At 35.4% G+C, this 24,364-nt stretch overlaps 1 protein-coding gene across 4 annotated transcripts in view; it reads right to left on the bottom strand.

The window, feature by feature from the left end:
* The window catches only part of UNC13C (unc-13 homolog C), a 221,193-nt gene that overhangs the window by 157,488 nt on the left and 39,341 nt on the right, over positions 1-24,364 (bottom strand). For all 4 annotated transcript variants that reach the window (XM_064517384.1, XM_064517386.1, XM_064517387.1 and 1 more), the window contains exon 5: positions 5,014-5,092. In XM_064517384.1, the coding sequence (XP_064373454.1) occupies positions 5,014-5,092 (79 nt within the window). The remainder of the gene's footprint in view (positions 1-5,013; positions 5,093-24,364) is intronic.

Genomic DNA, 24,364 nt, shown 5'->3' with positions numbered 1-24,364 from the left:
ACACTACAGCTCTCCACTCCTGGGCAGAGAGATACCAGAGCAAGCCCCAGCAACCAATCCCATAGCCTCAGAGTGAAAACAGACTCTAGCTGTTTTCTGTATCCTATTCATCCTGCATTAATCTCATGCTTCAAGACTTTTGCTTTGGCCACAGAGGCCAAGAGGAAAAGCTTTCTCCTCATGATGCCTACCTTGGCTTCTGGCTTCTCTTCTTTTTGACCAGCAATCATGTTTAAAAAATGGTATACAAACTGATACATATCCCCTCAAATACTACTTGCAATGAAAAATCTGTTCGCTTGAAAACAATCTATAGACTACTACAATTGGAAAAAAAATGTTGGAGCCAGAAAAATATTTGCTATTGCTTGACAAATATTGTTATATTTTTAATGTAATGTAAAAGTTTCCCACTGGACACATGAGGAGAAACTGACAAAAATTTCCATTTTCAGCATTTAACAGCTTTGTTAATTTGGAACTGTTTCTCTTTGAGCAATTATAGGTAATTTACTTACTTTATGGATCTAGACTTTATTATTTGGAAAGACAGATTTGTACTCTATTGCTCAGGGAAAAGTCACCTGAAAGAAAACAAGCTGTTGTCCAAATTTACTTACCCCCTTCCCATAATTTTTGTATTAAAAAAGTTGATGTCTGATCTTGAAACGTTCAACAGGACTGCAATATTAAGCCCAGAAAATGTATTTAGCATGGAAATGGCAACTCAGCTTAACTACACAGCCATTACTGGTCTAATTTTTTTTTTGTTTCCATAGCACAGACACAAGAGCATGCCCCCTCCATCCTCTAAGATCACTCTAAATATTAAGGTTAGTCAGGAACGGTAAATAAAGACAAAGAACTTCATGAGTACCTTCCTAACGTCCCCACAACTAACTCTTAATTCCTGGAACACACAGGTATAAAAGAAAGGAATGTATTCATATTGTTAGGGTTTCCACTGAGTAGAATTAAAAATAAATAAAAATAGATATAAAATACTGTATTATTATGTTTATATATTTAATATATGATTATTAAAAATACAGTATCCAATTTGTCTATTAATAACTAAGAAAATGAACTGCGAATATCAGATTTAATGGAAAACGTCCAGACATTTAGCTTTTATGCAATGATCACTCTGGCAATGTACAAAAACTGAGAACTTGGCACCTGAAGTCTATATGAATGTCTTCAATCTTAAAACAGTTTAACTGCACACTGCAATTGAGTTCTAGCTTCTATAAATGCTGTTGTTGCAAAGACATTTACATAAGAGAAAGAAGTAGTAGATAACTGTTTTATCTGAAACAAGCAATTGTTTCCTCTGGTGTGTTCACTTGAGCGATATGAACAAATTGGTTGGCTTTACAACAGCAAAGGTTCACCATTATTTCTTCCATCAGGTTAGGTTCAAATGCTAAAGCCAAGCAAAAATTCATTCTTGGATGATCAAAAGAAGAAATGTGCCTGATTACAGTGATTACATAGTAAAAAATCACCTTTAAATCAAAGGTAACTCAGAATTTTCTCAGATTTTTTCAAAACATCTGAACTGATCAAATGCATTAACAAAAGTGAAAACTAAAGTGTGGCTGGACAGAAAAATAGAACTAGCTAGTTTTGTCTATGACTGCATAGAAGATCACACCACATGGCTTTGGTGAGTTATGCACTTATAACCTCCACTGTAATTATCACTACTGCTCTCCCTGTTTGTAGTCCCACCTCAAAAATAGCTCTAACTACTAAAGAGAGAACATGCTTGTTTAAAAGCAGAAGCTAGCGATTACATCAGCAAGTGCACTCTGCTCTTTGTTCTAGCTCTACATTAAACGGAGGTCAGCTCAAGGTCTCCTTGTTGTTGTTCAAATCCACTTCAATAATCACTCCTCCTTTCATTGCCTTTCCCTCCTATAACAGATACCTGTTATTAGAATTCTAATAATGCTGACCTATACGGAAACTCACACCTGCAACAAAGAGAACTTTTCCTGTACTTGGATGTCTGCTGCCTTATCCTCTCTTGCAAAAGATATGAGATGCTGTAGGATTAACCACCATGAGAACTGAATGCAAGATTAAGGACTAGCTTTCTCAGAATTTCTCATAAACTTGCATTGTATATAACGACTCAAATAATCGAAAAACAAGCAAGGAAGCCAGAGTCCCAAAGCATTAGCGAACAGATTTATTTTGGAGATTAAGGACGTGGAGAGAGAGCTAGTAAGGCTAATACAGTAATAACTATCTTTATACACTTTCACAGCACTCCAAGGTACACAGCAACATACAAGAATACGTACCATGATACTATTATGGAAATGACACAAAATTACTTCGTTAATAATTAACGAATATGGAAAATTCTACGTAAACAGTTACAACTTGGTAAAATATGAGCCAGTGAAAGGAGGATGCTGGGCAGTCTTTAGACTAAGCAGGAGTAACTGCCCAGTCAACAATAACTCATTTGAAATACTTTGGTAAAATGCTAGTTCTTAATGTTTCTAAGCTGGGGTTCGTGCTAAATGAATATTGGATTTTTCAGAATGTGAAGTTATGGAAACAAACGGGAGTCAAAGACATCATCTTAAGAAACTGTACCTCATTTTGATAAACATTATATTAAGATATCATTTTGAAGGCATGTAAACTAGCACAGAGAAATTGGAAGTGTACAGGGATGGCGGAAATAAGGAGGGAGCTTTTCATGCACCAAACTCCAGTAGGGAAAGAAAGTATTTCCATGAGGCATTAATTTAGCTATGAGAAAAAATCATGCCAGAGTTTATAAGAATCTTTATTTGTTTTGGGAAATTCAAAGAATTCAGTTGATTGAAACAAGAACATTTCAAAGTAAGGAACACTTCCAACCTCTCTTCATCTACGTAGGTGCTAAGGATATTCAGCTCCAGAAAGGAAGTATCACTATTGGGTCCTAAACAATCTGCTTGTATCATTAGAAAGCAGGATATTTGAAATATAAAAATAACTTTTTTACATAAACTTTTTTATTTATAATAATTTACAGATATATGATGTGGAGGACAGACACTCTCATAAACCGTAACTTCAACTTGGGGTAAAATTCTTTCTCATAAAATATTTTTTTTTTCAAATTTTCAATAAAAGGTCAGCATAAAATATGGCATTTGTGGAATCTAAGATTTATTATGATGCTTTGTAACATTTATCAGTATGAAAGCACTTACCATAGCCTGAAAAATCCAGGCAAGATAGAAAAGAAATTATAAAGAATATTAATAATCCAGTAGATTTACTATTAATGTTAAACGATATTTATTTCAGTGTCAAAAGAGAACAGCACTCACTAACAATATTTCTACATTTCTGAAACAGTCATATAAATAAACATAAAAAGGGTCATTTACAATATACCACACCTTACTAGGACTTGAGGATTAAATTACTCATTTAAACAGGATTTTTAAAATCACTCCATTACAAGTTCAGAGTTCATAGGAGGTTGTTTAGAATGCCCGTACTTTCAAATACAAATAAATTTCAAAGACAAAGATGACCTACATCCTAAGGCTGAAAGAAGTTCCTCTAAAGTTGGTAAAATTGTTTTAGATTTACAGCTACAAAACGGATGTGTGATTTAAGTTGTTGATTTAAAGAACTATATATTCTTCTGGATGAATGTAAATGCATAATGATTAAATTTCAGTTTTAAAACTCTATGAATTCCAGTTCTTAAAGGCTGAATTCCTTCAAGGGGAGTTATGACTCAATGACTGATTAGTACAGTGGTAACTATTACTTTTGACATATTATAATAATAAAATGCAAGTTTTATTCTACCATTGCAAACTGTGAATATTCTTTTTGTTTCATTTTAATAACATATTGAGTATTATCTATTTCCCTCCTTTGAAAAACAAAGATCTTAATTCATACAGAGCAGCATCTGACCATAAACAGTTCCAACGATTAAGAATAAAGAAAAGTGCTATTTAATATGTGTATACAATGTGGCTGTAAATTATACCTGTTTGTATTATAACTTACAACGGAGAGGCCACTGATGAAAAAGACAGCTTTCAACCACTGCATGCTCTAGTGTGTCAAAAGTTGCAAAGAGAATTTTTAATTGATTTTGGAAGGAATTCTGCTTTAAAACTGCTGCAGTACAGTCTCTTTGTGGCATTTAAGACAATACGCTATATCACAGTTCCGAAAAAATAGCAGAGAAGTTGAGAAAACACTGAACAATAATTTGACAAAGGCTGATCTTTTAAAGACAACTGCAATAACCATTTACTTTGGCTGACTCCCTCCGTTACTTTAAAAATAAGAAACTGGTTTTGGAGCTTACCACCACCAAAGACTAAATATGTATTTCATTGAATTATGAATTCTATACTTCAGAAAAAGAAAAGTGAGAAATGCGAATGGCACTCCAAATTCCCCAGAGCAGACAGATTCTACTTAATCTTGTCTAGACTGAAACTCAGGATAAACCTCAAGGGAACCTAAATTCTTTTCACCTTGCTGAAATTTATTTGCCTAGACTATTATTGACCATAAAGACAGTTAAAATAACAGATCCCATCATGTAACGGAAGTATGGGTAAATCTTATAATCATTCATATTGAAAACAGTATTGCTTTGAACCCCCCCCCCCACTTTCTTCCTCTTTCAATTTCATAATAAAAAAATCAATATCCCAAGCACTAAAGTACAGCTGTCTTCAAAAGCTAATTCAATACCAGCATGAATAGTGTATTATTCCACACAGCATGCACATTGGCTGATTCTACAAAAAATATCTAAATATTCAATGAGATATTTAGTCATATTTAATATATTGTAATAGTTGTACTTTTACTGGCTGCAGTCCATTCTCTCAAGTTACTTTTTTCCTTATAAGAAGTGTAGACAAACTAAGTATATGTATCATACATACAACAGTAATTAGAATAAAGATCTAGAGAACTGGCAAATGAATCAACAGTTTCATGGCATCAGAGGTTACTTACCACATCTCGAACAATGGGAAAAGATTTCTTTCTACGCAGGTCTGGCATGCTATCAATTCCATACAGCCCACGGCCAGCTCTGAAAACAGAAAAAGACAAAGAAAATGAAAATCTGGAGTTTGCATCCTTGAGAAGGACTGGTTATATCATCTATGTGGATAGTTAAAATAAAAACTAGCAGTTGTCAGATAAAGAAGGTGATCTTTTCTCACTCTTACAAAAAATAAAGTGCGTGTTCTATGGGTACGGCTGACTGTTTTCTCCTGGCATTACCCTAAAATAGAGACGAGTAGCTGAAAAGTCACTTACTGCTTCCTAAAATATTTTACCATCTATTTAAAAGGCTTAGCAGCGGTTTCCTATCAAAAGGATTTGTAAATCTGATACAAATAAAGTAAAAATTCTAACTAAATACACAATTGGACCTTTTTGTATGATTCCATGTGAATGAGGAAAATAGAATTCATTACAAAGTAACGTAATTCCAGCTAGAACTTTTTACTTGTGGTGTGCTGGCCATTACTATTTTCTCTTGCCTAGTTTATGTTTTTTCATTAAGCACACATTTAACTCCCGTATTAGATTTCACAGGTAACTTTGAAACAACAGGAAAGAACAACTTGGAGGCACTTCAAGGAATAAAAGGCTGACACAACAATAGGATTTTAAAGAATACAAACTGATCCTGTAATGATACGCTTTATTCTCCCTGACTCTTCAGAAGAATAGTAACTAGCATACATGTATTATCTTCCTCAAACTGTTCCACTGTGGATTTTGAAAGACTGCTATATATCCCACCAGATCTAATTCAGATATACTTTGAGATTTTCAGGGAAGCTGGGATACAATTTTTTTAAAACACGGCATTTTCGCTTTGTCTTCAAGTTTCTTCTGTTTGGCACTGTCGCAAATACCTTCTCAGTTGTTCTTATATTTTTGTACTTGTATATATATAGAGAGAAATATATATGTATATGTATAAAACCAGTATTCATAGTAGTTTCACATCTGAAATCTGAAAGCCCTCATTTTATTTATATACATGAAAATTACTGGGTGAACGGAGATTTCACTGAATTTACTGACAAAAATTTCACTTGGTTCAGAAAAGATAATACTTCATCCTGAATACTCTTCCTACTATATTCCTCTGATCAGAGGACTACAAAGCCCCCACAGCAGAGTTGACAAGTTCTGTTCTTAGTTGAGCCAAAACGCTAGCTGATGATTCCTGTTGGATATAGATGTCACAGTTCCACAACTGCAGCTAAATTCACCAGAAATCATGAATCAGAGACCTCAGCAGTCAAAATTTAGTCTGGCATATTGATATAAACTGAAATCAGTGTTGGGCTATGCTAATATGCCAGAATGCAAGCAATGGCTGTTGAAGGACAAACATAATCCCTACTAAGCCACCTCCACTGCTAATGTCTCCACCTGCACCAACACAAGCCAAGAGAACTCAAAAAATCAGAACTCCAAGAGATTTAAAAAGGAGAGGAGAGTACTACATTAATAGCTGTTAAACGAATGACACCACCGCTGGCTGAGGTAGTCTCTGAATTACAAACTCTTAGATGAATAGAGAGTACTGTGAGGAAGTGTCAGCATATGCTGTGCTTACACGTTTCTTATCTCCTAGGCATCTAGCTTTTGGTCAGTGTCGGGAGCGGGATACTGGGTTAGATGGACCTTTGGTCAGACCCTATATTGCTGGTCCTATCTTTTTTAAAAGCCAAAGCCTACAATAATCATTTTTATCTGTCACTTAAAATAAAATGGTGTTCTATCCTTACTATTCCCACAGGTTTGTGGAAGAAATGGACATAGCAACACACTGACAATATTTATTTCTCTGCTTAATTTTCGACAGACACAGAGTAGCAACTTTGTTTTCTTGGAGTGTGCTAGACAAGGGGACTTTAAAAAGTTCAGCTTGGGTGAAGCTTAGCACAGAGGAGAGACACTGAGAAAGAAAATAAGATAAGATTGCTTTATCTGTGTTGTTGGGGGTATTTGTTCACCTGTTCAATAATTTAAAAATTTTGAAGTACTAGTCTGTCTTAAACTTTCTTATGTATGGCAGTAACAGTAGTACAGTACGGTATGCTACTTTACACTTGTACACTTCAGGTATCCTTACCTAACCAAGCATTTGTGTTTACTTTGGATTTCCTCTGCACCACTCATCCCAATCACTCGGTCACTTTTACGATACAGTCTTAAACCAGAACAACTGAGAAAGGTAAAGCAGAGACAGTTCAGTGTGTCTAAAATCTAATGTATCAGGGAGCTGGGACTACGGAGCCCAGAATGACTCCACTCAGTCCACTTGCTGGTATTTTTGGCAGCTGTCACAATGTTATTAATTCTTCCCTGTTTGCAGGACACTAGAACGCAGACAGAAGTACTATGGATAGGCCAACTTCTGATCTGTAGCGAAATGTGGATGCCTTCTTGCGCAAAGCCCTGGCTTTAAGATTTGTTGGACACAAGTGTAACACCTTACACCTTAAAAGAGTGATGAAATTAAGAAAGAAAATCTGTCCTAACAAACTAGTGGACAGCTTTCCAAGTAGAACAAACTGCAAAAGGAATTAGGAAGATATCCTTAAGGTCAGAGAGTACTTTTTATTTTTAATTTCTATTTTGAAATTTGTCCCCTGTTATCTACAACTATTAAAAAACTTATAAAACCACAAAGTATGAATATGTGGGGCAAAAGCAAGAGGTACTGTGGTAGGGATAACACTGTAATTTGTGCTTTGGATTTGAGAGATCAACCAGTGTCAAGGGAGCTGTTAACCATTAAAACTAATACCAGAAAGTAATGAGTCAGAAAATACTGATGCACACTCAAATCCTGTAGATCATGTTACTCTGATGATGCACTCATCACAGCTGCCAAATATTAAGGCTGAATAGTAAGTTAGATGTTAGACATTTGGAGCTGTTGATACACGGAGAAATCCCACAGAGAGGAAAAAAATGTCTTTTCTCATATCTTGTAATAAACAAAGACACTGAACATTGCTTCTCATATGGATTTTAAATGATTGGATCTGAGATAGGATCATCACACATTCATTTAATCCTTGCAGTTCAGCATACCTACAAAGATCTCAATAAAGATATCCCAATATTCACACTCATATGCACTGGCTTCGATCCCAAAAATCTATGGGTTTAGCTCAAAGCCTGTGGAGTCAATAGAGTCGATAAGATTCTTTTTCCAAGAATTTTAAAATGACTGAGGTTGAACTCTGAAAGCACCATACCCACCTCTCCCAATACTATCAACCATTTTGGCTTCTAAGAAAGATCTTTTATCTGTGAATATTAATAACTTAGTATTCCTTTTTTATATGGTGCCAAACAGTTACATGGTGAAAATGTCCTCATTTTTTAATAAATTATGATTACTAATGCTTTTCCACAAACTGTATCCCTTTCCCATTATTTAAAAAAAAATTAGCTATCATATCAGGAAGCAATGACTAACTACTGTATTTAAAAGTGATTTAAGCATTTCACATAGCTGGTAAAGATAGTAGAGGAGCAAATCATATTTCCTAGTAAAAGGACTTTAGATTTCCTCAGTCATTGAGGTTCTTTAGGCAAATCCTATTTGACAATGAATTTTCACATCTCTCTTGCAAAGAAAATAAGAGATACAGTTTTGCACTCATAACATGTTTCAGAAATGAAGATACAGTGAGGCTCTCATCCTTAAGATTTTTTTTTTAACAATTTACAAACATATAGTGACAGACTAAACTGCCTGATCCTGAAAGATGCCAAACCTCCTCAAACTCGTTTCTGCAAGTTGGCACTCACTATCTTGCATAAAGTCTCTTGGCACCTTGCGGGACTGAACCAGAGATAAGACTCAGAATAAAGTGAAGAATGAAGGTATCATTCAATTCAAAATACGGCTTTCTTAGGAGACTACCACAAAAAAGAATCATGATCTTCAGAAGTTGAGTAAGGTGAAAAAGCCTTCAGGTTTTCTTTTTCTGTGATGTCTCTAATTTGCGAGGCATTTTATTTTCAATGGACAAGCTCCTGCAGAAGTTTAGGTTTACATCATTAACTGGCAATATACCTATGGGCTGTATTGTAATAGTCTGATAACAGATAATAATTAGTTTGCAGTTTTATTTTGAAGTATATCGATCAGAACCAAATCGAACTAGAGATATCAAAATAGTATATGGGAAGAATGCATTCCTTGTTTAGGCTTGGAATAAAAATCAATTTCCAAAAGAGATTATTTCCAAGATTTTGAAAAACTAAAACTAAAACTAAGCCCACGGTCTCTAAAAAAGAAAGAATAAATCCCTCAATACTAATAAACATACTACAACATTTATATATTACACTATTGCTTATACTTAAGAACTTAGTTTTGACATTAAAGTAGTCATTATGAATAGAAAATACAGCTATTTGAATAATAAAGGAGCTAACTCTGAAACTGCATTTTTTTTACTGTCTTTCAGTGATAGAAAGTCATGGTAATCACTACCAGTGCAATAAGGAATTGAGGACTACCAGCTGCCTTTATATCAGTGGCATTACAACTTACAATTACAATTAACAACTTCTGCCTGAGCTATTCCCTGCACTGGGTAGAAGACACGTTAAACAGCTGTGCCTGACCCAGTTAAGATTGCCTCTATAGCACAGAGGCCTGCTGGTCCAAGGGGTGTTTGCAGACATAAGGACAAGGTGTGCCTGTGAGGTACCTCACAGTTCTCTTCTACACTTACTCAGTTATACCACGCTGTTTCTCTTCTCAAAATCCTAGCAAATTAGAGCAAAAGGTGCTATGGACTATGACCAGAAAGCTCCAGAAAACTATACAAAGAATGGGTTTTGCATAACTATCATTGAACTGCAAAGATGCCAAATGACCCCCGACCAGTTAAAAAAATAAAACATGAAGAAATGGTCAGCAGATAGAAAAAGGGATTCCTTTTAGTGTTCCAGAGACTGTAATCAAAGCAGCCCCAAGCCGGTTTTATTTCTATTAAACTTTACATATGAAGCCAGCAGCAGTGAAAAAATATCTGGAAGTTAGGAAAGAAGGGCAACAGACATGTCAAAAGTGAAGTTTCAAATTGTGCCTGTGCCCTACTCATATTTTCCAGACTCTCTGGCAATAAATCTTGCTCACTGAATGAGTCTGCTAATTGCAGAGGTGTACTTTCAGCTCGCCTGGGTCTTCTGTAAATAGCAATACTACTAAACCTGCAGGGCATCTAAGAAATACCTGAGAAAGTTTTTAAGAGTCCTCCAAATAACATGCTAACAGCTGGTATCTCACCATTTTTTGAGTTAGTCCAACACATACTTCATCGTTCAAGACAGAAAAATACCTAGCAAGCAGGGGACAAATTGTAGCCAGAAATCTAGTAGTACTTCACACAGTACTGCTTACTATACAACACAAGAATTGATACAGAATCAATGTTTAACATGGAGAACCAATTCTTAAATGCTAAAAGGTGCAGCACAAGCATACCAGCCCTGGAAGCCAGGAGGTGGGAGGCAAGAGTTTTAACTCAGTCCATTATATATACCCTGGGCAGAGACTCCCAGAACCAGATTTCAGTTCTTGAGAATATACTTGACAGTCTTGAGCACTATATAAGGGTTAAGCAGTGTCTAATACTGCATTAGCCAAGACTGTGAAACTGGATATCTAAGAAATGCCTAAACTGGCAGAAACACCTTAGAAGTGCCACTAACTTATTTAACAAATAAAATAACGAGAGAGACATAGTTGACTCTCATGTGACAAGATTATGTATTTCTAATTATTGTAAAGAATTTAAAGGAATTCCCATACTTTGACACTGTCCAGTTTTGGTACAAGTAACATTTCTCACCTTCAGCCCATTAAGACATTTTTCTGCAAATGAGAGCTCCATGCATGTAGGGTACACTCTGCCTGAAATATTGGAACTCCCTGTAATGTGAACAAGCTGGTGAGACAGCAGCAGGAAGCTTTTCCCTATAGTTAGTCACTTCTGCTTCACAGTCTTGAGTACAGCTCATATTGACCCATTTTGCCTGACTCTCTTTAGATTCAGCTCAGAACACAGGATTAATTATTAGGGACCAGTTAAATAAACTCCCTGCAGTAGCAAACACTGGTGCATGTTGAGAAATAACAGTTCTTTTCTTTTTCCCCTGCTCTTTTCATAAGAGCTAACGATATTCTGGCATGCTGCCTACCTAGCAAGTTTTCCCCAGCGATTAACTACTATTAGGCCACATTTGTATGTTTAGTTTATTAGTCACACAGAAATATTCTGATGTGTCAGGTTCACCTAGGAATACTTCATCAGATAAGCTTGTCATCCTACACTACCAATTGCCTTGACTTCACCACTACCAGCCACTAGACAGTAGAAAACTTTCATTATTCTAGAGTTTTACCAAGTCAGGACTCATCCGTCAGGGAATACTGAAACAAGTTTTGAATTTATTTTTAACTAAGGTGGAAGCTGGCAAATTCGTCAGTTCAAGATGTCACCCAAGAGTTGTCTTGGTATGGAGGTGTCCCAAGAGTTGTCTTGATAAGGAGGTGAAGAAAGCATAAAAACGTTTTCTATGCAAGGAGAATGCAATTTTGGTGCAATTTTCCAGAAAGAATTGTATCTGCCTTATGCTTACTCTGGGTGTCACATGCCATTTTAAGATCATTTAGAGCAGCCTTCTTTCTATTTTAGTTATGAAGAAAAATTCTCCCCAGAGATTCCCAGATACTTGGGCTGTCAGTAAGATTCCAAAGGAAATTAAAATAAGTCACATGAATATCTTTAGAACATTACAATAAATCCTTTCCGCTTAGTCACAAGAACAACAACAACATCCTCTATTTAGTCTGATCCTGGCAGTGTTCATGAGGACAACACTGCTCATTCAGGTCAAATTATTCTTTCTTCTCTATATACATAGGACTTGAAAGCTATAACTGAAACACCTAAAATGAACTGTGATAAAAACAATAATATCTTCCAATAAAGCAAGAAATTTGTTCTTGCTTGGCAGTTTAGCATAGTAATTCAGACACAACACTCAATAATAAAACATATAATCACTTCTGCTTTATAATTGGTGGGCAGCCTATATGGGAGAGAATGTGACAGATGATGTATACACACACACACACACACACACACAAATATATATAGTCCTCCTCTACAAGGAGTGGTGGAGCGGTTCACATACATATAGAGGAGGACTTGCTGAAGTACTTATTCATTTCAGCCCATATAAAGAGACAGTTTCTTAACTACACTATTCAAAACTCCGTATTTGGAAAGTGTGACTTTTAGTCCTATTCTCCCTGCAGTGGTTTTGATATAGTTATAAGTCATTGATATGATATAATTAACTGTCGAAAAGAAGCTATGAGAACACTGGAAGACCGGAACCATACCACACATCTTTTTGATTGGCACCTTGACTTCGTTTTAGATTTATCTATCTGCTTTCAGAAATAGAAACTCTCACTTTTTTCCATTAATTATCCATAAACCATAAAGAAAATTATATGAAGCAATATTCAGCTGATTATCTTAATTCCACTGAGATATAGCAGTACTTTGTGTAAAGTTCTAATAGTGATCTGGTGAAAATGAGTAAAACTTTAGGAGTACACTGTCATCTTTCTCATGCTTTTTGGAAACCAGTGTTTTTAGAACCAGGGGTATGGAGAAAATCTCATCATTTTAGCTAGCAATTCCTAGAGTCATTCACCAAAAAACCCCTCCACCCCCATACACATACACACACAGACACACAGACACACACATAAGCTCCTTTCTTGTATTTATGGATTACTTGCTTTGAAGACCATACCTTGGCAACCTGCAAAATCATGGTTTGAAACATATTCTAAGAAACTACTGGGAGCAGGGGAGATTATGGCAGGATGCCAATTACTTCTCACAAAAAGAATCCTTGAGATTCAAATTCTGGTGCTGGAAGTGAATAAAAAATGGCATCTACAGCATGCAGAAGCATGCGAGCTGTCTGCTGGTGGTGCAAAGGTGTATGATGTTGTGTTGCAGACATAAATAGCTAGAATCAGCCAGTAAATACCTATAGTTACTTTATTTATCTAATACCTTAAATGCTTTTTTCCAAGTCTGATTAGGAAATCTGCTGCCGTACCAAGCTGAAATTACTACTCAACAATTCAATTACCAATAGCAGTTTATGCAAACCAGTTGGCTACAACAGTTACAGACCAAATTTACAGAAGTATAAGAAAATGACTTTCTGCCTATTTTTATAAAAATGCTTTAGTCTTTAATGACTGGATATGAAATCTTCATCGTTAACTCTGCTCTTAAATAAAAGCACATATAAAGAGTAAAAACATCAGAATTCCTGTCATCTGAATTACCATTTGTAATAAAGATTTATACTGTATAAATGAATAGGAATCTGATGGAAATCCAACAGGATAAGTATTGTCTATACTATCATCATAAAAATATAAAAACCTATGGGTACTCAGGAGACTTTTTTCATTTAGTTCAAATTTTTAAGATTGACACATACGGCTTCTCCATTTCACAAATTATATTCTGTGTATTGTGTAACTTATAAATAAGAAAAAAAATCATATTAAGTAAGTTGCACTGCTAATTTGTGTAGATGTCTATTTTGCAGAAGCACCTTGAGGGAAGTGAACACCCATTGCTAAGTAAATGCTAGCTATTTAGTAAATGCTACGCTGATGGCAAATGCAAGGACAAAGTTTCAGAGAACAAGTAATACCCTATTTAAAAAGCTAGAAAAAAGAACAACTGTTTTTAAAAAGTGGATATAAGAAACAGTCTAGATGATACCAAAAATGTTACAGTTATTTGTAAAAAAAAATGAGTGTCACTAAGCAGAAAACAAACAACCCATCAAGGTGATGTTGAGTCAGTGCAGAAATACAGCATCATTCTCACCTATGTATCTGCAATGATTACCACACAGATTACAGAGCCAAAGTACAGAATGTTTTTTATTCCTAGAAAATGGCAGAGTCTCCAAAGAGTTCCATCTGATTTTTTAGATCTTACTCCTCCTCCTCCCCCCCCTCCCCATTCGGTATTTTCTGGTGGCCTTCTGTACTTTTGTTCTCTTGGCTCTTACCTGTTCTCCTTTCTTTTGGTGTAAAAACACATTTCCTTCGTTTCTTCTGCTAAGAAAAGTAGTCTCTCTTACCACTGCTTCATTATTTTTTATTAAGTTTAATTTAAAGACTTTTCACTTTACATTGAAAGTACTCTTTATCACTGAACTTCATTTATGCTATTTTCCATAGTTCTTAAACACACAGGCCTTAACTAAAGACTTAGGAAGTCAGTGAAAAGTTGTCCATAGACTCAGATTAAGCCATATAGTTGAGATGAATATTGATTTTATACTAGGCTATAGATCACTTCAAAAAAGAATTCCTGTACATATATATGCATGGCTAAAGGGAACCGAAATGGTAAACAGAAACTGCTGCTCACATTTCCAGTCTTCTTAAATAAAATAGTTAAATGACTACCTGCCTGTCCTTTATTTTTATATACTTACATAATTATGTTTCATATGCTTTTCACTAAACTATTGCCTGAACTAACATACATGGAGGAAGATACTGTACTGCCTTGGACAGCTCCTATTTCTTTTAGCAATGTGGCATTCCAGAGTTATTCTGCAGCTCCAAGCCCTAGTATTATTAGCAGCCCTGACTATAGAAGAAAGTGAAAAACCACATGCAATTCTCCTCTTTCTTGCTCCAGTTTTCTACCTGTTTAGATTCATTCATATTCCCGCAGCCAGTTCTGACAGCATTCTGAAATGCAATTCTGTCCCTTCCAAACTGACCCACTGACTTCAGTGGTCATTGTATTGAACACGTGCTTTTTAATGTTTTAGCAGCAAAATTCATAAGCAGTGCATTTTTAGGCAAATGGAGATGCTTTTCTCCCTTAACTGTAGGTGTTTGGTCATAGCCTGGAACTGGATAAAAGAGGCAGCTAGGGAGTTATATAAACTGAAAATCCACTCCCCTCCCTTCCAACTCAGGGCTACTCTTAGAGGACTGAAAGACTACTTCAGAGTTTTGCCACTGTGCACATTCATTAGTGCTTCTTAGACATTTACAATTTAGGCTGTAATAACATTATACCTGCTTAACAATCGTAATTTCATAAAGGGCAATCTTATGCATCAAAATCCATATTTGATTGGAATAAATCATTACAAAAAAGTAGGTGTTTTTGTCATTTAAAAAAAAATTCTCATACTTTATATTAAAGTGGCTTTTACCTCCCCCCCAGCCCCTTTTTTCCATTTCTAGGCACAAAAGATTTGGAAAGAATGACCACCATTCTTTTAACTCCATGTAAGAGTGAAGTTTATCTCATTTCCAGATCAAAATAATGATGAAAACGTGAAAAGGTCAGACCTCAGTGTTTTTTTTTCCTGTTTTTAAATAACTCAATAACCTAAAATGTATATTGAATATAGTTTACTTTGTTTTCTTGAGTGCTTGGAATTATACAATATTTCAGATCAGATGAGCTTGTTTTATAGAACAATTAAACCTATGAAGTCAAAAGTGATACACATAAAAAGTCCCGGGCAGCTTTAGCAACTGGTAATGCTGGTTTCATCTCATGAAAACTGAGATCTTTTCTTTTTCCTTCTCTTCGGTTATTTAATCAGAGATATTATCTGATAGGACGAAGTACACATCTTCATATGAAGTTTAGAATAACTCAACATCTTTTTCCTATCAAAAGATTTGGGAAAATTTCCTTAGTAGAATAAGAAAGATCTTAAATGAATGAAAAAATAAGTTTCTTATTATTACTCTGTATGAAGCTCATTTTCTGAGCATATAGGATTACAGCAGTCCAGCTACACACAAAACCACAGCTATTTTTAACACTACTATACCTATGGACATAGATGCCAAAAATGAATTTGTATTTAGGAGATTTAAGAGAATTAGAGTTAAAAGCCAGTGTATGAACACCTAGATAGAACTTTATTCTCTTTGTTTCATTGATTTTTTCACACTTTTGTGTAGACTGACAGCCAACTTGAAAAATTTCCGTTAAGTTAGAACCGGGGCAGTGAAGGGAAGGAGATGTTGTAATGCATCAACACTGGTATATTATAATCAGAAAATGTAGCCAGTGGCCTTCATAAAAAACAATACAAATTTACAAACATGTAAATTAATGAAATTAATAATTATGATACAGCCATTCCTTAAAGTATCTGAAGGCTCACAATTCCACACTTGGGCAGTAATAAATAATTTTTGCTGTAGGTGCAAAGCTGGTATCAGAGATGTAAAATTGTGCATGAATACTGGGAGAAAATATCAGCACTATAAAAGAGATTATAGGACTGGATTTGCAGCTTTTCTTGGTCCTCAGTATACTAAAATGCCACCAAAGAAATACCAGCACTTTCTCTGCAAATGAAAGTTGGATTAAAGGAGCCTTAATATGATCTAAAAATACCATATTAAGAAATGAAAAAAATGAACCAAATCCCTCTGTAGGGGGGAAAAAAACCCTTTATCCTGGCCAATTGAAGAAGTTACCAGAAAGTTTAAGGCTAGACTAGGCTATACAAAGGGAGTTTATCTACTCAAATTTTGAGAGAGACTGTGTTTGTAATGTAAAATGAGTGTGTTAATTTCATGAAAAATTTGAAATGCTCTTAATTATTTTTCTATATGAAAGATGTGAATTAGTGACACATTAGTACATATTGATAGATACTCAGGTTCTGCTTAAGGCAACAGGAGAGACTTAGCTACTATAACTTTGAGCCTCCCTCTGTCTTCCTCTTATCACAAACCTGGTGAATGTTTCATCCCCAGGTGTAAGCCAAAGCACAGCAATAGTTATTCTAAATTGTGCCAACAGCTAACTGGCCACTGGGGCCATTTCAGTTTCTGGAAAAAATAAAGTCGTAAAGGAGTTTTGACCTCATTTATTTTTCCTGTCATGCTTCTTGTCACATTACAGGCAGCTGATGCTGGCCAGCTAAAGTGATTTTATGTTAGCTTTGGGCAACGGTGCCTCAACGCAGCATCATATCAAGTCCTAAACTTTTTTCCTCTCCTTTATTTTATCCAGATTTGGCAAAAAAAAGCTAGTTACATGTTAAGACCTAAATTAAAGAAAGTCACTAAGAGCCACACATCAACAGAAACAGCAAATGTATCTACTAGAAAGAGTTTTTGATATTCCTCTCCCTTATACCCGGGCTAATCAGTAATAATACTACTGAAGACAGAGAATTCACAATGCTGCAAAACTTGTCTATTGCTCTCAATATTCACAGGGGAGACGGAAATCTGAACATCCTTCTGAAAACTAATGTTTCCTTAGCAGGACTGTTGCAATACCATAAAACCAAGGATTTGTGCTGAATTCCCTCTTCTAGCTTTGAAACCTTTGTAAATGGTTTCATTAGTATCAACAAGACAATAATGAAATGAGACCAACAAGGGAAAGAAAAAACAATTTTTATAAAGCTTGTAAGAATTTCTAAATTGGGGATAGGAAGTTCTACAAGACAAATTCATTTTCAAAAACAGAATGGAGACCTCCCTAGAACCAAATGAGGTAATAACCTGCTACACTTATTTTTGAAAATATGCATTTCTGTGGTTCTCATTACCATAAGATCATAGCATCTGATCATAAAAGAATATAAATATTCTGGAGCAGTAAGAGATAAAATTGATTAACAGTAATACTGAAATATCAGTGATACACTAATGAGAGTGGTGAGACTGTATCTTAAAAAGAAAACAAAACAAAATAATCCCACCTTAATTCCTTACTTCATTCAGATATTTATAGAGCAGTGAACTTCCAGCATGCTTGACTATCACAAAAACATGGTCAAACAGCTTTATTAATTTTATACCTCTGATTATTGAATAACAGCTGCCAACATAATGTTATGCACAGGGATTTAGAAATACATCCACAGAAATACAGAAATTCCCAGCCTCCACAGATTTGGGTCTGGTAATATTTGAATTAAAACTTCTTCAAAGGAAATTGAGATGATTTATTTTTGCCTCATATGGTGGATCAGAACGACTTTTTTCAGATAGCCAATCATAAAGCAAGGAGAGTGAAGGCAACCTGAAAAGAGCTGAAAAGACTTGGTATCTGAGAGGCTGAGAGTTCCTTATGGGTACTGACTAAAGCACACTTCATGTAAGAGAGTTAGGAGGAAGGGTCAAAAGGAAGAAACAGAGAAATCAGCAAAAAAGACAGAAGATCTAAAATAAGACAAATAAGGACAGAAACTTGAAAACAAAGAGGATAAATTTAATTAGACTTGGAAGTAGCTAGTAAGCAGGTGAAAAGTGTCTTGAACATCTCAAAGCAAATCTAGCCACATCATTCTTGAGCTGTAAAATTTCAAATACGGATTTTTGAATAAACGAAGTATTTGAAGTTCAGATATACAAGCAGAGTTGAGAGTCTAGTTCATATGAATTTATGTAATTTGAATATCTCTTTTTAAGACTACAATCTTCAGGACTTCCACCTAATTCTTTTAGTGCATCAAGTCCATATTAACCCAATTTTTTTGCACAGCAAGTTCCCAAACTGCCTTTTGGCCATAGCAAAATCCTCAAAGGCATCCCACTGTTCATGTTCCTAGAGCTCTTCCTGGTCACAAGAGAAAAAAATGGTAATGCCTTTTATACATTACCTGAGTGGGCAAGGGACTCACCTAAGATATAGGCTAGCTTATTTTTACCCTTATAAGCGTTACCAATACCCAAGCAGTCCTAACTTTCATGCTATAAAGGTTATGAGATAATCTATTTCTTCCATACCTCCTGGTATACCTGCACTATTCTCTAAGAAAGGTAAAGTGATTCATATACTGCTTATGCATTTAATTTACTGACTAATGCTTTCACCTAAACGGTTCTTGCAGCAGGGTTTGGATCTTAGAATTCTTTTTCTTTCCCTTTGTTCCTAGATAAAGATTAACGTAGGCCCAAGATGCAACTCCCAGATGTATCTCAGCAGAAGTATGATGCAAATAAAACATCTCTGAGGTCATGAAAACCAAAGCTACAGACTAAGAGATGGACTCAGCAACTCTGAGTCTCTGGGTTGTTACTCAGGAGCAGTCCCACCAAAGGTGAATGAAACTCAAAATAAGCATAAGGCATTCTTATGCTAGAAAGGGGTACTTCTGACAAGTAATGCTTGTACGGTCTCTTCCATGTATTACTCTGTTCCATAATACTGAAATTTGGTAATATTGAGGTTCTTACTGGACTATCTTTTCTGATCACTAAAGAACAGCATATAGCATAGAAAAAAAATTCAAAGTCAAGAATGACTAATAGTCTTTTCTTGAGGAAAAAAAGTTAATGTCTGAATTAAGAATGCCGATGGTATTACCAAAGGGATGACATGGCTTTTGAAAGAACAGTGAGAATGACAGGATGTGACAGAATCAAGATGGGTAGGTATATACTACAAAACAGAAAAGAGATTTTATTATGACAAGTGGTGTTAATTTATGCTCAGTCACTACCTTGCCATCACTTACATCTGTGTCTCTTTAAATAGCTTACTTTTCTTCCCACTCTCAACTTTTCTTTTCCTCTACACATCTTTTCATTAAGATTTTGAGCTCAAGTTCAGTTCATCAAATCTATCACATATACCTTGGGGTCTCTGTGTATCTAAAACTAACTCTCTAAAGTGCTTTTCCATCTGTATGTCTAATATAAAGAACTTTTTCTGAAAAATATTAGAGAAAATAAGAATATGAGAATTTGGTGACAGAACTTTGGAAAAAGGAATGGAAAATGTCCATGTTTTAGCAGCTTGTTTCATGGTACACACTTCTGAGATGGAAAAAAAGAAAGAAAGAAAAAAAGAGTATAGACCTCTCAGTGATTCAAGCATCTTTATACAGCCATTATTGTCTCTTCATCATTACATATTCAACATATATTGTTGAACATGAATCAACAAAAAGCAAATGCTGTGAATGAGCAGCAAGTTTTCCTCATAGCACTTAAAAATAATGACTATTACATCATGTCACCATATTATGTAAATGTCAGCTACATAAGAAGCTCTCTTTTGTTTTACTTATTTTCCTGAGAGTTACAAACGACCAAGGAATACATACTTCGTTATTTAAAAAAAGATATTACTAAAACTCAGTTCAATGGTCTTATAAATCCTCTGCAAAATAATATTACGAGCATGAAATGTTCTGGCTTTAGAGGAACTTCACTCTCTCTTCCAACAATACTAGGGCAGTACTGTACCACGTATGTTCTACCTGTTGCTTCTGAAATGTGTTTGCAACTCTTTGAATTGCTTGAATTGACAGATCTAATGCATCTATCGAAATGTAAGAGTGAAAAAGCATCTCTACATGCTTTAAACTTCACTCTTTTTTTCTTCTCCTCCAAATTACCGATTATTTCAAGTGTATCTCTCTGAAGTTATCTATTTTCAAAGAAGCAGCTCCTTCAGCCAGCTGTAGTATGATACAGAGTGTCTCTCCCAGTGCAATTTTCCTTAAGGAACAATATTGTCCTCAGAGACATCTCACCTTCACCTCACTCCTGAAGCAGAACTCATTTAAAGTCCTACCATGCAGGACAGTGAATTAGCCTCCCTTGTCTGAAGAATAATTCAGGTGCAAAACAGAATGCTTTAAAAAAATTTGGGAAGAAGTCCCTATTCAATTTCTCAGTTTGTGCTAACATTTACTTTCCTGACCTGAGAAGAACAATCAGGCATTCTCCTAGTCTGATTCTCATAGTGAACTTTTTTTCTACTGGCCAGAGGAGCGCAATTCTAATTGACTTCAGAAATGTGGCTCTGTCTTGGTTATTTTCTTGTTATATGCAATGAGTTATAAACAATGCAACTACATATAGTTCTATACTATGTTTTGATGCTACAGCATCAAAAAACATTTCTGTATGCTTTCAAAACATACGGCAATGTCAAAGAGTTCTTGCACGTACATACTTATTTACCTGAATATTTTTTAAAAGAACAAAGAAACTAATCAGAGTTTGGAAACGAAAAACTTTGAAAAGAAAACACCTGCCTTCTTTAGTACAGTGAATCAATTACCAGATGTACTCATATAAGGGTGATAATAGTTCCTGTCTCTTCCTTGCCTAACTTCTGATCAGTGCATAGTAAAGATCATAGAAAAAAAGTTGAGACTCCAAGGCCTTCTTATTCCTGCGCTGGTTTCAGTTCCCAGCCTAGAAAAGATTTTTGTTTTGTTTTAAAGCTGTTATTTCTCAGAATGCATTTTAAACCCAGATCGTATCAGAAGTTTACAGTAATTCTGCTACAGTGGCTGGACAGTCTTCAGTTGTCTGTAAGTAGGACAAAATGCCAAAGTCTCCTGCTTCACCACTACCTTAACTGGCGCCTGAACTGTTCTCACCGTATTCCTGATGTGATTAAGCTTAGGTGCAGATGAAACAGTTCAAATACCAACCAAGCAACCAAAAAACTCCAAACCACTAAAACAGAATTCATGTTCTAATTTTTTTTTGAAAGAATATTTTCCACAATTGCAACACTTTTTGCTTTTTCCTCAGTTGCTCTCCAGTTTTACTCCACTAAGGCTTTGCATTTTCACTTCTCTATGAGTGCTTGTGTATCCATGTGTTGGGTTTGGTGGGAAGACAGAGAAAAAGTGCAAAAGCAAGGTAATATGCAACAGAAGGGCTCAATCCAAAAAAAATCTGATCACTGCTATCTAAGCTGAAGACTGGCAATCTGTGGATACACGCATGAATAAAAGGGTGAAGGCAACAGCCACTGGATCTGAAGTGGTCCTATGCACTGGTTACAGGATGCCTGCACAAGGGATTAACACACCTCTTCCTCAGAGGATTCAATATTGGAATTCTTTCACCTGTGACTGGAAGGCAGAACATAAAAAGAAGTAACTGCTGCCTATGAGGTCTTTGTCAGTGGCAGAAGGTCTCCTTAACTCTGAAACTAGTTTTTGGCCTTTAATTTGCTTTTAGTGTGGGGTGCACGAAAACCAACCAACAAACAAATCTCTAAACTCTTGTACACTATGTTTCTAAGTCCTACACCTATTCAGGCAACTGTAATTGAATAACTTCCTACGGAAAGTAGTGCGTACAGCAAAACCATATGGTCACAGAGCTTCCTGCAGGCATAAGACTCAATACTTGATTGTTAGCGCTTACACACACAGTCTGCTCACAGAATGCTATCCCTTAACATCTACTTACTGTATAGTTTAACTGTTTCTCATTTGTATAAACTTAGTTTTTAGTTTCTTAAGAATAACTCTTGAAAGGAACAAACAACATCAGTTTGTAAGAAATATCAATTTTTTGCTAGTCCTATACACTAATGCTTCCAAGAATGACAATACTTAATTTCAGTAGATCACAGCTTACAGTGTAGTTGTCAAGATGTCAGATTCCTGCTTCTCAGTGGAGAAGTACATTATTATTTGTAGTACCTCATGTCATAAATTACTCCAAACTGAGGGCATCAAAGTCTAGAAGTAAAAATGAATTGACATTGCATAGCACAAAAAAGAAAAGAAGGCTATACCTTCTTTTGTGAATATGCCAAAGAAAAGTTTATGTAGTGAATAACAGAAGCTGATGTGTCTGCTTCTGATGTAAATTAATTTTTCAGCAAAGAAGCCACCAAATCTAAGTTATCATATATCAAATCAGAAGTTTATTGCCATGATTTGCTGTCACAGTTATGGCCTTCTGATGAAAGCAATGGATAATTCCATCACAAGAGTTATGCGAGCCGAGGCATAATGATAGAGTTAGAGTGAATGTTTTTGTGGCTAACACATTACTGAATAGGTCTCCAAATCAATTATCTATCAAGAGAAACAAAGTTGCTTCAGATGATATGCTCATTCTCATGCTAATGAACCATATATTTCAAATAACAGTACTATTTTTTTGCATTTAGAAGTCAGTAAAGAAAATTCGCAGCACTTATACCGATTTTCTGTTTTTAGAATTTAAAGAGATAGGAGGAGACAGGGTAGTACAGTACTTAGAAAGCCCCAGTCAATGAAAGAGAAGTAGTTTTGGCATAATAAGAAATAGTGCTGTTCAATATATAAGGCAAAAGTTTTAGAACTTAAGTCATGAGAAACTTCCCTATTCTGACCTTATGCAAAAACTGCAATGGAGCAAAGTGAAAGCAATCCAACTGTGTTGTTTGGGAGCAAGGAAAGAGAAGTACACTATCATTTTAGTCTAATGTTAAAGAGCAAGTTACTAACAAAATGCAGCAACTATCTTTTACAATATTTAAGTGTTTCACACTTTCACAGCAACAAATCCTCTACAATGTAACCTACGGCTTACTATTTTTTACTGCACCAGCTAGCACCTGGAAAAGGAAAAATGAAACACTTGGAGGTGGAACAGACTATACAGAAACGACCTAAGCCACTGTAAAGCTGGATGGCAGTCCTGAACTTGTTTAAAGTTGTTTAGTGGTAAGTACAAATGTTACCATAATTATACCTTCCACAGCTGGGAGTTATATTAAGCAGATTAGTACAATTAGTACCATTTAGCTAAAAAAAGAGGCCACAGGAAAAACAGTACTATCCAGATTATGTTATATAGTCTCTAAGATGTCAAATGAGAAGATTTAAGATTAATTAGATAATTTGGTCTCATCTTATCTTTGAAACAAAGCATCGCTGCAGGAAACTGTGCTTACATAGTCTGCCACCAAGAAGGTAATACCCTTTTTAAATATTTAAGCAATATAAATGATAAATTTATCCCATGGCTTTTACTCTTTTTTATTATTCAATTTGCAAGGAAGAAAGGAATTCAAAATAGGAAGGAAAGATTTCCCCCAAAAGAAGAAATGCTACAGGCAAATTCAGGATAACTCTATCCAGATACAACCAAACGGGATGTACAGGCTTCTGCCACATTCATTCTCTTTCAGCAACTGAAATAAATCTTTTTTTCCTTGACCTATTAATTTCAAATATTAGAATGGTATTGTTATATTATTACAATTTTACTAAAATGAAGACATAAAAACCAAACTACAGCTTGAATGGTTGGTTCTTTTCTATGCAGAGGTAAAAAGTTTTGCCCTCCAGTTTACCTGTGCAACTGAATTGCTGTATGAATTTATTTTGATGGGGGGGGGCTCTTTGATTGGGAGAAGGCTCTAGATCATGACACTGATGATCTACCTTTTAGAACAGTTCAATTTTCTTAGAAGATTTG

Source organism: Dromaius novaehollandiae, chromosome 10 (genome assembly GCF_036370855.1).
Source record: "Dromaius novaehollandiae isolate bDroNov1 chromosome 10, bDroNov1.hap1, whole genome shotgun sequence".
NCBI classification, from domain to species: Eukaryota; Metazoa; Chordata; class Aves; order Casuariiformes; family Dromaiidae; genus Dromaius; species Dromaius novaehollandiae.
This window is presented reverse-complemented; position numbering and strand designations above follow the sequence as displayed.